Source organism: Acomys russatus, chromosome 10, assembly GCF_903995435.1.
Source record: "Acomys russatus chromosome 10, mAcoRus1.1, whole genome shotgun sequence".
NCBI lineage: Eukaryota > Metazoa > Chordata > Mammalia > Rodentia > Muridae > Acomys > Acomys russatus.
Genome location: NC_067146.1, coordinates 8,655,237 through 8,670,288, shown reverse-complemented (window position 1 = coordinate 8,670,288; position 15,052 = coordinate 8,655,237). Strand labels below are relative to the sequence as shown.

General features: G+C 42.4%; 1 protein-coding gene across 1 annotated transcript in view; it reads left to right on the top strand.

The window, feature by feature from the left end:
* The window catches only part of Exoc4 (exocyst complex component 4), a 741,149-nt gene that overhangs the window by 519,491 nt on the left and 206,606 nt on the right, over window positions 1-15,052 (top strand). The window contains exon 11 of the mRNA XM_051151762.1: window positions 5,446-5,665. Coding sequence (XP_051007719.1) covers window positions 5,446-5,665 — 220 coding nt within the window. The remainder of the gene's footprint in view (window positions 1-5,445; window positions 5,666-15,052) is intronic.

The window sequence follows — 15,052 nt, the reverse complement described above, 5'->3', positions numbered from 1 at the left end:
AATTAGATACTCCACACACAGCATTATGTAGATACTTTCCTTTGCTTCTCGCTGTCTCCTTTCCCATGCACAGATGCACCTGTTGCTTGTGTTTGCCTGCTTATCGTTGGAAGGTCTGGGCAACCCCCAGTGTGACAGCACATCCAGAGATTAGCTAACAGCCCTTCCGCAGGGTCCCATCTGTTGTGGCTTAACTCTGAAGTGAAGTGGTTTCATTCCTCCTGGTAATTTCTTGACAATATCCAATACTCAGTGTTTCGTTACTCCCCTAGAGCTGAGGAGGAGCCTTGTCGCAAAGACTGGACTTTTTGATGATTCTCCTCTGTACCTCTCTCTCCCTCTTGCCTCACATTCAACAGACCATTTTAAAAATGATTATGGGTAGGAAAAACAAACAAGCAAAACAGGCAATGTGTTATGGGAATTTGGGGGCAAAGGGAACAGGAAATAAAATATAAACTTGCCCACAAAAAATATCAGAAGCTACTTAAAATATTTGTACTTGGGGCTAGAGAGATGGCTTAGAGGTTAAGAGTGCTGACTGCTCCTCCAGAGGTCCTGAGTTCAATTCCCAAAAACCACATGGTGGCTCACAACCATCCATAATGTGATCTGATGCCCTCTTCTGGCCTGCAGGTGTATGTGCAGACAGAGTACTGTATACATAATAAATAAATAAATGGATAAATCTTTTAAAAATTTTAAAATATTTGTACTTGTTGGAGTAGTTCACCAGCAGTAGAAAGAAGATGTTCACTCTGGGGTATCTATAATAAAACCTGGATTAATGTTTGATTTAATAATGTGTTCATTAACATGACAGTATGAGTTTATGATTCTCTGTGAGAGGGGAGAGGAAGCTTGTGTGAACGGCCATATTGCCCAAAAGGAAGGCAGAGCGAGAACTGACTTAATGAATGCCCTTTCTCAAAGAGGAACCAGTTGACACTGGAGTGGTGGGGATGAGAGATGAACTTTCTTCTGATTTTTAATGGTTCATTGGGACCTCTAATCCAAACTTTTGGTGGGAGAACACTGTCTGTCAAGCAAATTGAATCCTACTTTCAAAAACCATGGGTTGAGATCAAAAGATATGTTCCTTTTTCTGTATCTTGTTCAGTATACTTCTCCCAAGAGTCTACTCTGTATATGTAGGCACATAGGGGGCATTTCACACTGCCGGCTTCATGGAGGCTTTCGGGCATCCCTGGGTTTGTTTGTTGGTTGGTTGGTTGGTTGGTTTGTTTGTTTCTGACACATTCAGAATCTTGATGTAATTAGTAGTGTGTCCTGCTAGAGAATCTCCGTGCTCACTCACACTCGCACAGCAGGAACATTACTGTTAGAGCAGCTGCCACACTTAGCCAGCACTCACCGCATGTAGAAGCAGTGCCTCTCCATGTCAGTCTTGCCAAAACAAGCACAGCTTGCCCATGTCTTTGCATATTTTTAATTTTTTAAATGTATGAATGTTAAGGTATATAACATGATATAGAATGGCCAACCCAAACTAAACACATGCTATTACCTTTCACATGTTTATTTTGTGTTAAAAATACTTAAAATCTTATTGCGTGCTTCATTGTATACCAAGTATTAACTTTGTTCTCCAGCTTGTATGGTAGAGCTCCTGAGTTTATTTCTCATGTCTGACTGAACGTGGTATTCTCTGATGAAAATGTCCCCACTGCCACCCCCAACCCTGGTAGCTACCGTTCCTCTCATTTTCTGACTACAGAAGGGTCTGGAGTAGTCTTAATTTTTCTTTCCTTCTCCCATGTTTCATGCTTTCTGCCCTAAAGCTCTGAGAGCAGATTGGAAACATGTTGAGTGGGTTCCCCCGAGTTAAGAATGGCCGCATCCACCTGGATGTGGCATTGGAGACGGATGTGTGTGCTGTAGGGAAGGAGTGGTTGTACTCAAGACTGATGGATCCCTGAAAGTGATGGGGGCCCCTGCCAGAGCTGCTTGAAGCCATCTCATGGTTTAGGGACACCAAGGACAATTACATTACGAGAGAAAGAAAACATGGATAATTTAAGATTTCTGAGAACAGGCCGACTAGTAAAAAGATTGTTTGTACAGTTAATAAGATTTTGAAAAGAAAATGCAAGAAACATTTTTCTAGTCCCTCCAGAGAAAATGAATGGGATTCTGATAAAAGGAGCTTTTCTCATCTGCTCCTTTGCAGATGAGCAGCAACAGTTTCCTTTGGAGGCTGCCTGAGAGGACCAGAATGCCCTGGTGGGGTTCCTCTACAAGTCCCACAGAGTCAGAAGGGGTCAGAGGGACAATACGGAATTGTGAGGTCTTAAAATTATAGCTATAGCTAACTGTTTTTATCTCTCACTTTACCTGCTTTTTCCACTCACCATCTCTTTTAAAATTCACAAGATCTTCTCTTTCTTTTCTCTGTTGAAATCAGGTAAGAAGTCTTATTGTTACTTTTTTCAATTTCTCATTTTTCCCCTGAATTCTTTGGGTCACTGTTTCCATTATTTACTTCCTAGCATTATAACGTGCACACACATATACACATAGGTGGGTAGAGAAAGAGAGCTGGGAGGGTTGAGCACAATCAATGGAGTAGCATAATATTTAGGATTATCTTTAGTATGATCATTTATTGAGTAAATTATAGGTTAAGCGAAAAATTTAAACAATTAAAATTTAAATGTGGTCTAATTAGAAACTAATTTTCAAAGTTTAGTCTGTGATATATGTAGGCAATTTTTAAATTTTCTAATTTAATTTTAATCTAGGTAGCTAATTCTTCAGTTTGTAATAAATATTTTTAAATTTGAAATTTATTTTTTAAAATTTATTCACTTTACACCTCAATTGTAGCCCCACCCTCATCCCCATCCCTCCTCTCCTCCAGATCCCACCTTCCCTCCCTCCTCCCTCCTATTCCCCTCCCTTAGTCTTCAGAGAGAGATGGGGGGGGCAGGGAGGGGGGGTGGGGAGGGAAGGGGGAGGAGGTACGAGGGTGGGGACAGGACTCTTCTCCCCTACGAACTGGCCCCAGCCTACCAAGTCTCATCAGGACTACCTCTTCCTCTGTAGCCTGGTAAGGCAACCCGCCAGGGGCAAGAATCAAAAAAAGGTTTTTTAAAGTAACCATTGAAAATTCTCATTCCTAGTCTCAAACTTCAGCTCCATCCCATCTCCTCCAGCTATGTGTTGGGATTTTGTGAGACTCCGTGCTAAAGTATACAATGAGAATATATAGTTCTTACACGCTACCAAGTATACATTATCACTTCTTTTAACTTACCCTTGTGAGCGGGGAACTTTTCATATCTGTGAATCCAAAACTTGCTCATTTGGAGGGCAGAGAGTGGTACACAATATTCCAGTGTGTGGTGTGCCACAGTTCCTTCATTTTACCTAATTGATCAACTTTAAGGTTATTTCCTGTCCTTAGCTTTTGGGAATATTTCCCAAAAGTGGTGTTTCTGAGTGAAAAAGAAATCCATGTGTAGTTTTCGATAATACCACAACCTGCTCTCTGCATACTGTGCTGCCTTTCCTTATGTTAGTCTGTCTCCTTCCCCACACTCACACTAACACACTATGCTCTCAAACCTTGGGAATTTGGCCAGTTACATAGGTTCAGAGATTGGAATGCCAACGTACTTTATTTTGCCTTTGTCTTATGATGAACTTGAGATTTTTTTTCCCTATGTTTACTGAACATTGCATTTTTTTTTTTTTTTTTTAATTCTAAATTACTCCTGGCTTTGACCACTTTTCAACTAAGGACTTTGGGTTTTTCATATTGTTTCTAGACAGCATTTGTGATACAAGTTAGAATGTGCTTTTCTAGCTATTTCTTCTTCTTTTCTTGACTCTTTTTCCCCTCTCTTCTTAGCAAACATTACAAGCAGCCCTTGCTTTGCATAACATTGTGGAACTGTAAAAATGACCATGTAGGAAAACAATGCAAGCTATTCTTAATTAGTTTGTGTCTTCTAGAGAGTTCTGTCAAAACATTAAAAGCTCTTACTGCCAGTTTTAAACATATGTAGAAATGAAAAGCAAGGAAACTACAGTCTAAAATGTATTTAGTAACTGGAACCTTGGAAATACGAATAAAGTGATTTAAAAATATCAAACTGTACTTGAATGGTGCTTCTGGCGTCATACCGAGTACTTTGTGGATCCGCATGTGTATCTTTTCCGTGCTTGGCAAACTTTTGTGCTTCTCCACTTTAGTCAATTGTGAGCAGTTTATCTTTATTTTTCCCACAGCTATAAAACACCTCCAGGAGTTCCCAGCATGACTTGTTATGATGACCCATCACTCTTTATCCTTGCCCTCCCTCCTATCACAACCAATTTTTGAGTTTATACTGAGAAGTTTTATTTTGGTTGCATGTGTTTCTGAAATGGCAGTGTCAAAATTGTCATGGTCATGTGTTTCTTCTATAACATGTTTTATATTCTTTTCTATTCCACTTCCGGTATCATCTCATGTGGTTTTGTTCCTATATTCTATCTGTATTAGCCAACTATTTGGACTATCTGCTTTTTATAAAATGCCACATGGCCTTTTCACTTGGTGACAAGGAGAAAACAACCACATCATCTGTACAAGACCTGAATAGATGGCGAACAATAACCATTTGCAATAGACTGGAAAGAAGTGATTGTTCCGTGACCACAGCGCACAGCAGCTGTTCGTGCTCTGCTTCTGAAGGGGCAGCATCTTAGTTTGGCTTTATGTGGTTACACCGACTGCATGGTGCTAACTGTACTGTGATTCTCTAAGATGTAAGCTGTGTGGTCGGGGCTGATGTTATTTAACTGAACTATAGTAAATTAAATTTGTATGTATTAAACCATTGAAAGCAAGGCTGCCGCTATAGAAAAGTGCAAACAATAATATATATTCATCTGTGAGTTAGGACAGCTGTTAACATTCTGGCATATATACTTTAAATGCTTGAATAAGGGAAATAAAACATTAAAAATAAAGGTGAAAATCTCCTTTGTCTTCCATCCCTGTTCTTCCCTTTTCTTAGCCAGCACACTCAGAGTCATTGTAAATGAAAGATACTCTCACGCCCCCACACTAGATATAAGCAACTCCAATGAGCAGTGTGTAGAACTTGTGGGTACATTCTTTAATTTGTCCTATAATTTTGTTTTCTGTTTATCATACTTTTCCTTTGACTCCTATAGTCTAGTTTCTTTTGAGAATTAACCAAAGTATTTTGTCATGCCCCACACAGAAGAAGCCATGCTTTTCTATTCCATTCTATTTCATTTAATTAGTGAAATAACTCATCCTTTAAAAAATTAAGGCTTGTATTGAGATGAAATGATGACCTTGCTGTCTCCATGGAAACAGCCTGAACCCACAGATACTGATGTGTGTGGTGACATATTTATGTTTTTCTAATCTATTTAACCACCTTTTTTACCCTGTTTGTCTTCCAGATTTATTCAGGAGATTGAACATGCCCTTGGACTTGGCCCTGCCAAACAGTGCTCTCTTCGAGAGTTCCTCACCATTTATATCAAAAACATCTTCCTTAATCAGGTCTTGGCTGAGATCAACAAGGAGATTGAAGGAGTCACCAAAACATCTGACCCTTTGAAGATCCTTGCTAATGCCGACACCATGAAGGTTCTGGGGGTGCAGAGGCCTCTTCTACAGGTAATAAGGAGTACCAAAATCCTTTCCTAACTTTTTAAAGTGTATTTTTCATATGTGCACATCTGTGTGTCACTTGTGTGCCTGGTGCCTGCAGAAGCCAGGAGAGGGTGTTGGATCTCTTAAAACAAATGCAAGCTATATGATATGGGTGTTGTGCATCAAACAGAGGTCCTCCTGAAGACCAGCTAGTGAACTTAACCAGTGAACTGTCTCTCCAAGCCCCTAAAGTACTGTTTTTAATCATCATTTATGACTTGGCAAGAGTCATAACTTTAGAAAGAAGAAGAATTACCATCTGGTTTCATATTCAACAGGGACAAAACAAAAAGAAATAAATTAAATAGACACTAGGGAAATTTAGGTCTGATATACTTTGGATAATGGAAATTCCGAAGATCATGAAGGGAATTAAAAAAAGTTTGACTGTGGGAGATGGTTAGTCTCATTGTCATTCAGGCAACTCTTTACTGTTTGTCTAGAGTTTGTCCTTGAAAGAATTGTTTTTCCACTGGTGAATGCATCCCAGAGTAGGAAGGATTAGCAGGAAGGAAATTAGGTATCTTATGTAACGTCAATTACCAGCGGGAAGTCAGTTCTCTGAGCCATTTCTTAGGTAGTTTGTATAAATAACTAGACTAGCTCAGAGAATTTAAACTAGTAAACTGGTGTTAAAAGTCAGATTATTTAATTCAAGTAACGATCTTGTTAATATTAAATGTTTTACTTGAATATATGGTTTCTGGGCAATGGAAATTATATGACAGTAGATACTTTCATTTCATAGGCCTGTGCTATACATCTTTGCTTATGATGAGATAATAAATAGGAAAGGAAAAAATCATGAGTTCGAGTTACGGGTATATACTTTGACAGTTACGTTAGTTTTGATTAAAAAAAGAACAGTAAGTGGGTGTGGCAGCTCACACCTTGAGTTGTGGTAGATTCACACCAGAGTCAGGTGAATCTGTGTGACTTTGAGACCAGCCTGTTGTGTTGTTGTCTCAGGAAAAGAACAGTGAACACAACACATTGTTCCATAAGTCACACAGTATGAGGGACTCAGGGTGTAGAAGGCTTGAATTCTTCCACGTGAAGAGGTAATACTTGCTTCCCTAGTCTCGTTGGCTGTGCTACCTGACTAAGGAAAGTATGCATTAGAATTAAGAGACATGCTAGAACTTTCTCAGGGGGGTGTCTGTGAGCAAACTCTGTGATATCAGAAAGATGAACTGGAAGCATCATGAGAAGTTGTTTGTGTGGAGTGCAGTGACGGGGTGCCGCAGCTGTGTGTTCATGCTGTGTTAGACATGCAGTGAGGAGTGCAGTGACGGGGCGCCGCAGCTGTGTGTTCATGCTGTGTTAGACGTGCAGTGACGGGGCGCCGCAGCTGTGTGTTCATGCTGTGTTAGACATGCAGTGAGGAGCGCAGTGACGGGATGCCGCAGCTGTGTGTTCATGCTGTGTTAGACATGCAGTGAGGAGTGCAGTGACGGGGCGCCGCAGCTGTGTGTTCATGCTGTGTTAGACATGCAGTGAGGAGTGCAGTGACGGGGCGCCGCAGCTGTGTGTTCAGCATTCACTCTCCCTTCTGGATTGCTGTTCCTCTGATGAGACCTGAATTTTAATGAAAGTCTCCTGTCAACTGGACGTTATTTCAAAGTGCTACCTATCCAAGTCCCTTGTCCTGATTTTTCTCATTCTTCCCTTCTCCTTCCCCATGTATTTTCAATGCTGAGGCCAACCTCTATGAACTAAGGAGGGCCACGAAGGCCATCTTGCCAAGTGGGCTGTACTGGGAGCGACTACCAGCAGGAGCCAGGAGGTTAGAGAAGAAAGGCTAGATTTTTCCTTCCCCTCTTTTGGATGATGAAGCTTCCTCAGTAGCTGTAGCTCTAGCTCTCTGGGCCCTGACAACAGTTTCTTCTCCTCATTCCTTGTCTTCAGCTTTCTGCTTTTCCTAGTCTTTGTTTCCTCAACATCCCTAATTCCTTCTGTCAACACTGACCATGCTTCTATAAGTTATCTCTTCATTAATCTGCCTTTATTTGAATTACCTGAATGGAGCACTTTATATCAGGATCAAGAAAGTAATAATAATAACAACAATACCAAAAACTTTTCCTTTGACCATTACTTCAGTATTTGCTGTTTGCTTGCTTGCTTGTTTGTTTCTACCTCAAATTGAACTCCAGACTTTGCATATGCAAGGCCAACAGTCCACCACTGAGCTGCACTCCCAAGCCCAACACTGGATTTTTTCCTTCCCTTTTTTTAAACTTCTGGTTTTTTCTTTGTGAATTTCACATAATGCATTCCAATTCCACTCATCTCCCTGTTCCTCCACATCTGCCTTCTGCCTTTGCAGACCCCCCCTCCCAAAAGAAAAAGAAAAAGAAAAACAACAAAAAAAGAGAAAAATCTCACTGTGGAAGCTGGGGTGTGTCACACAGTATACCCTTTTAGCCAACAGCTTTACTTGTAAATGCTCATTGTGATGAGTTATTGTGTGGTTCAAGGCCTCTGGCTTTTGCTACGCTAGCAATACTGGATCCTCGCCATAGCTCCTCTCAGATACCCTGTTGTTGTCCGGTGTCAAGGAGATGCTCCAACGTTGGGTCTGTAGGACCAGCCCCTTCATGTGCTCCAGCAGTTCATAGGTGGAGTAAATGTTGGGGTGGGCCAACTCAGAGCCCTAGATCTGGGCCTGGACAATGGCTGTATTGTTTGTCCCACCAACTCTCGTTCTTCCATGCCACTAGGGCCAATTTCTCCCTCTTTGACCAGGAGAGGGGTGGGACCAGCTCTCCTGCTTGTGGCAACCAGCAAGAGCCTGAACAGGTTCTCTAGAAATCATAGCATGGGGGTCAGTGCTCCTGCACCTATGCCACCAGGGCCATATCTCTAACACTGCCCCAGCTCGGTGCTGGGCCGGCTCTCCAATGGTCACACCCATGCCACCAGGGCCATATCTCTAACACTGCCCCAGCTCGGGGCTGGGCCAGCTCTCCAGTGGTCACACCTATGCCACCCAGGCCAGCTGTACCGTGCTGCCCAAACAAGGCACAGCGCCACCTCACCCACTCTCATTCCCTTAAGGCCATCTCTCCTACTGGCCAGGAGAGGGGCCGGGCCAACTTTCCCACTTTTACACTCTCAGGGCCAGCTTTCCCACTGCCCAGATGAGGGGCAGGGCCAGCTCACCCATTCTCATGCCCTTGGGCCTGCTTTCTAGAGTGCTGCAGGCACAGGGGCTAGGAGTTCTTTCTTAACATTTATCCCGGATATCTTAAAGGTTACCACAGATAACTTGGAAGTTATCACAGATCCCACTTTTGCTAACTTGTCTCCTACCATTTTCTACTAGGAGGGAAGTTTCCAAGAGCCTAGCACATATTGGCAGCGGAAGTACACACATATGTTACCAACTGCACATATGAGTAGATGGGTCGCTAGATGAACATAGTCACTAAACCCAAAATGGGGAAAAATGAGAAACAGTGACAGAAGCTCGTTAAGCTTTATGATTTTGTCTGACCATGAGTCTCTTTTCTATCAGGAACTCGTCCAGTGTCTGTTATCCTGAAATGCCACGCTATGTAATAAAGAGAGCAGCTTTATCATGTAGGCTTTATGGACAGGATGAGAGAGAGCACACTATGCTACAAGTCAATCTGCGAACTAAAGACTCACTTTATTAAACATGATCACTGAGCTTAAGTCACAAGCACACGTTGAAACCCGTAACTCCATGGCCATATCTGGCCCCTATTGGGCGAGGCACACTGCCAGCATAATGTCACTTCTAGGAAGTCCATGATGCACCTGTCAGATCACTCTCAAATATGCCACTCACCATTTTTTATTAGTAGCTGTGTCCTTTGTCCTTTAAATCAGTTACTGCAGCCTGATACAGGTATGAACTCCACTTCACCTGTTCTCTTGTCCACCTCGTCAAGACGTAATTACACATAAGTGAGTAAATCTTAAGACCAAAGGCGTTCCAGCTATTAGCTTCCAAGTCTGCTCACCGCTAAAATACCTGCTTTGTTCTATGGCCATAGCCGTATCTTCTGCGTACATCAGAATTGTGTGGTTTCAAAGATGCGAAGTGCTAAAGGGTATGGTTATTAAGCCTGTCTGCTGTTCTCCAAGATAAGAGTTTTCTATCCTGAAAATTTCTCTTTCTTTATAACAATTATAAATTATCTTTTAATATGATTTCTCATGCTAAACTTTCTGTTTTTTGAAGATAGCACCATGTCTACTTGATATTTTTATTTCCAGCTTATTGTAGGTGGCTAATCTGAGAAAACACAGTAAGTAGGTCTTAGACATATTAACTGAGAATATAAGACATATTAGCAAGGGAGCAATAGGTGAGAGACGCAGGTGGGGATAGTGCTCAGTTACAGGAAGCATGGCGTGGTCCCTCTGCTGTGCTGCTCTCGGATCATAGATAAGAACAGAGCATGTGCTCCCCTGAGGCAGCACCTGGGTCCTTTGTCATCCACACAGTTGGGTTTTTCAGGGACAAGGAGGGACAGCTGTCTCGGTGCTGCTTTCATCCAGTTGCTGATGGGCAGGTGAAATGCATGGTGCTCTGTGAGGAGACCCACAGGTGTGTCTTTGCCCTTCCACTGTGGCATCTGAGCAGCCCAAGCATCGTGTCATGAGGAGACAGGTCTGGGGTGTTGGCATGTACTTGCATTGGTGACTCTACTTTCTGTGGTAGATTCCATGGAGTGAAGAAAAGGAGTTAGTAGGAAGGAAAAGAACAAGCTCCACTTTATGGGTACACAGCAGAAGGAGAAGTAATGACCGAGGTAGTATCAGTAATGATAACAGCATGTGAGCAGTGCCTAGGAGCCAGGTGCTCTAGCAGGTGCTTCATGTGTACTGGCTTATGTTGCTTTGATTGTACGACAGGATCTTCTTTGATGGTCTCATGCCAAAGAAACTGAAAACAGTGGTACTAAAGTACCTGCCCCGAGTCTTCTGGCTAGCAAAGGGAAGACGAGTTCACAGCCAGGAAGTCTAGTCCTGAGCCCTGTGTTTCACAACAGTTTGCAGACCACAGTCTGAGGATTATGGTTGTCTGCAAGCTCCCCAGCTACCTCTGTGCCCCCAGACACAGATCTGAGAATAGACATCTAGACAGCTTAACACTTTGACAGTCTGTAAATCTACTAAATTGGGACTTACATCCTCTGTATTTCTGGATTTTGAATTTCTTTCTCTAGTAACTCACTTTTATTGTATTCATGAAAGTATACATTCACAACAGATTGTGGGGTGCTGGGCTGTCGTCGTCGTTAGAGAAGCATTGCTCCAGGTTGTTACTGTCTGGTACTGCCTCCCAGAGAGCGAAGGAAAAGAACATCTGCCTCAGCCATAAAGCATTTGCAACAGACAGAGAGCCTGGATGCTTGTTACCATTGGTTCTCTCCTGAATCTCTAGGTCCAGAATAGACCTAGAATAGCTAGAATATTTAATAATATTTACAAGTATTCTTACATTTTTAGTCGTTTGTGGGAATGTCTGTACACATGTGGGCCATGGTGCATGTGTGGAGGTCAGAGGACAGCGTGCCAAAGTTGGTTCTCCCCTCCCACCATGTGAGTCCTCAAGCCCAAACAAACCCAAGTCATCTGCTGGCCCGGTATTCAACATTTAATACGTGGATCAATGAATGAGTGTGTGCAAATGATGCTTTCCTCACTACAAGGACTTATGTGGCTACTTTTTCCCTTCATGGTACAGAATTCCTGATCTTAGATTTCAAAACCTACACATTGCTAAACTAGGATGTTACAGTTCTTTTGCCTCTGATATTCCGAGGTAAGGGCAGGCTCAGTTTGACTCTCCAGCCTTCTAAGAAGTTGCCACTATTTTTTTCTGCAAAACTGGCCTCAACTCTTGCATCTCTAAGCTTGTTGAATCAAGTTAAACTAAGGACGTATCTGAGGATGCCCTAATCCCTGTTATGAATTATGGTTTTGAAGCTTCATGGTTGGCATTCTGGACATGGGCTTAGGAGCTCATTCATTTGAGGTGAACGTTGAAGTGGTCCAGAGATGTTCAGTATGTAGACATGAGGAAAGAGATTAAACTCTGGCTTAATTTTGATTCTCTTATATACTGTTGTTTGGTAATCGACATATTCTTTGATGTTTCTATGCTTGTCTGTTTTAACTGATAGTATCAGTATTTTGTGTTTTTTATTCCTTGCCTATGAAACTGCTGAATGGGCAGCCATCTGGTCAGTGGTCCATATAAAGTTTCTTCATTATTGCTAGCTGGAGAGCTATCTCTAGACCAGAGCATCAGACCTCTGACTAAGCCTGTACTAGTATGGCGTCGCCATCTGCCATGACTGTGTATCTGTGTTTAAAGCAATGCCCTAGACTAGTGCAGCTCAAAATATGACCCATAGCCTGGAGTGTTGCCATCACCAGGGAACTTGTGAGAATTAGATTCCTGAGCTTCATGCCTTTGTTGAAATAGCCCTGCACATGATTTCAATGTAATCTAAAGTGGAAGAAGCACTCTTGTAGTGCCATCAGGCCAGCAGGGTAAGGAGTTCCAGGACCTAAAGCTATGTGTGCTTAGCTTTGTGGTGAGCAACTGTAGTCTCAGCAAAGAAGTAGTCTACATTGTTTCTTGCTGATCCAGACATTGAAAAAAAAAAAAAACAAAAACAAAACAATGTTTGCCACAGTGGCGGGAGCTATTTCCTAGTCTAGCACATTTCAGAATTTTGCAGAGTGCTTTCCCAAGATAGGAGCCCACGTTTTCTCGCTCAGGAAGGACAATATGAGACAGAGGCAGCTACTCCTGCTCAGCCTCAGGCTCAGATTCTCTGTCACTGACTGAGCAAACATAAGCTGTGTGAGTAACAGCATACACTGTCTTGAAACGTTTAAAGCATATTACATGTTTCCTCAGTGCCCCAGCATTTGCCAGAGTCACTTCTGAGAAGTGAAATAGCTACAGTCTGCCTGCAAACAGCAAACTCTCACCTCCTCCTCAGCCAGCCACACTTCCCACGCCCACCTGCCAGCCTCGAGAAGTGATTCTCAGGAATGTGACCCATTAATGTCACCCAGGAAGCTTCCTAAAAGCACCACTGCCCACACTCCATCAGTTGGCCAGGAGCGAGGGACTCCCTGAAAGATGCCTGCATGATCTCAGCATTTAGCCAGAACTGGAACCACTTCTCTGAAGACTGCTGCTGCTTAGAATCAGTTATTTCCCTGAGAGGGAGAACCTAAAGTCATTGCAGAGGCATTAATCTAGTCTTTAACAGGGTGTTCACCCTTATATTGAGGACCAAGCTTTATACATAAGCTTTGGAATCACATGCAAATGAATTTCAGCCATATCATTTAATAGCTTTTTTTCAATGACCAAATTATTTAGCCTCTCTATACCTATTTCTTTTCAAGCAATATAGAAATTCTATTTTGGCCTAGGAACTTGATAATGGCTAAGGTCAATAATGACTGTAGAGCATACCCCACCTCCTTCCTCATACCACATGTGACTGGGTCTCAGCATAGAACACTGCTCCCAGGCGTGAAAGCCAGAGTTCAATCTCTAGAAACCTAATGAGCAAAGTGACTCCTGCAAGCTATCCCCAGGCCTCTGGTCACTGTAGATATTGTAAAACTTTAATTTACTCTGTCACTGTTCTAGAGGCCAGAAGCTGCAACTCTTCCAGTGCTCTAGAGGTGACTCTTTCTGGAGGTTACTGCTGTTCTTGCTCTAGAAGCAAAACTCTAGTCTCTGCCTCCTTAACATAGGCTTTTCCATGCCTCTGTTTGTCATTTGTCTGGCTCTCATAAGGACACTTTTAGTAGGTTTACAGCCCACACTAATCTTGTATGTTTTTATCCCAAGCTTTAATTTCATCTGTCAGGAACCTTCTTCTAAGTTAGGTCGCATTCTGAAGTTCCATGGAGAAGATGTGGGCTGGGAGGCACATAGCTCACTCCTCTACCTCGCCGTGGGAATCAGCGTGCAAGTATTGCTGGTAAAGCAACGGTCTGGGATGGTCTGAACTGTAGGAGTCAACAGGGTTGCAAATGAAAGTTATTGATAGGTGAGTGACTGCAGGAATCCCAGTCAAGCCATACTGGACACAGCTGCCCACAGTGTAATTATTTGCTGGAGATAATTACACTGATGCCCAAACTTATTATCTTCCCTGGTAGGCCAAAGTGCTTCCAGTAACTTTTTTATGTTTTCCCAAGGATCTGTGAGTAGCAGCATATTGTTTTCATCAGATCAAATTAAGTAAAATGAAGAATGTTGCCTTTGAGTGGCATTTGCATCCCAGCCAGTTGTTGCTGTTCTACTGTTCCACTCTCTGGTACAGAATAGATTCAGCTTTATTAGTGTAAATAGATTAGTGCCATTTAAGGGCTGCTGGAAGTCATCATGAAAATCATTAAGTTGAAAAGAGACCTGATCAATTGGTCCCCCACCCCCAAGCTCTTAGAGAAAGTTCAAATGCCCACACTGTAAAGAAAAAAAAAGCATTTTGGAATCCAATCTTAATCTTTAGTGTACTTAAACACTCACCACTTACAGTTTTTGTTTTCTTTTAATTTTGTTCCTAATATTTTATTTATTCACTAGCAGTGCTGATTGGCCTTTCCACAAGTAGGACCCACAGTTAAGCAGCTATTTGTAGGTATTTTAGACTTTATCCAGAGAGTCAGAGTACCAGGAAGTACTTTTTTATCTTCTTGTCTTTGGATTGTCAGCAAAGCTTCAAACACTCACCTGTTCTCTGCCAGTGTACTCAAACCTTTTGTTACTAATGGAGACTTGTGTTCTGGTTGCATTGTTTAATTCACTTGTGCTTTCTCTAAACTGATGGTCCTATTGCTGGCTTAGTTCTAAATACTAAATGCCGGAAGGAAGCACCTTGAGGTAGAAGGATGTAATTTGACTTGTGACTTGAGAGTCCATCATGGTGACGAAGGCACAGTGAGCAGCTGGTCATATAGTGTTGGCAATCCGAAAACAGCAGGACTAGACACCCGGCCCACCTCTCACCCTCAAAGTTTGCCCCTGCAGCCCTATGTCTATCAGCAGGGCTCCAAGTCAGAAAGGTCCCACAGCCTCCTAGAACCCCACCTCCAGCTGGGGGCGTTTCCATGCAAACAGATCACTAGCCCTTCCCAGTGGGTTGTTTTGTTTTGTTTTGTTTTCTCATACATAATTAAACTATCAACATGAGAACTTGATAATTAAGAAACTACTTTTTGAATAATTCATGAAAATGTTTTAAACACCAAAAAGCTAGAAACATGTCTCCTGGACACCCACGTTCTCCCGAGCCAAAATTCTGCCATTATCGCTCTGCCATATTGGTTTCG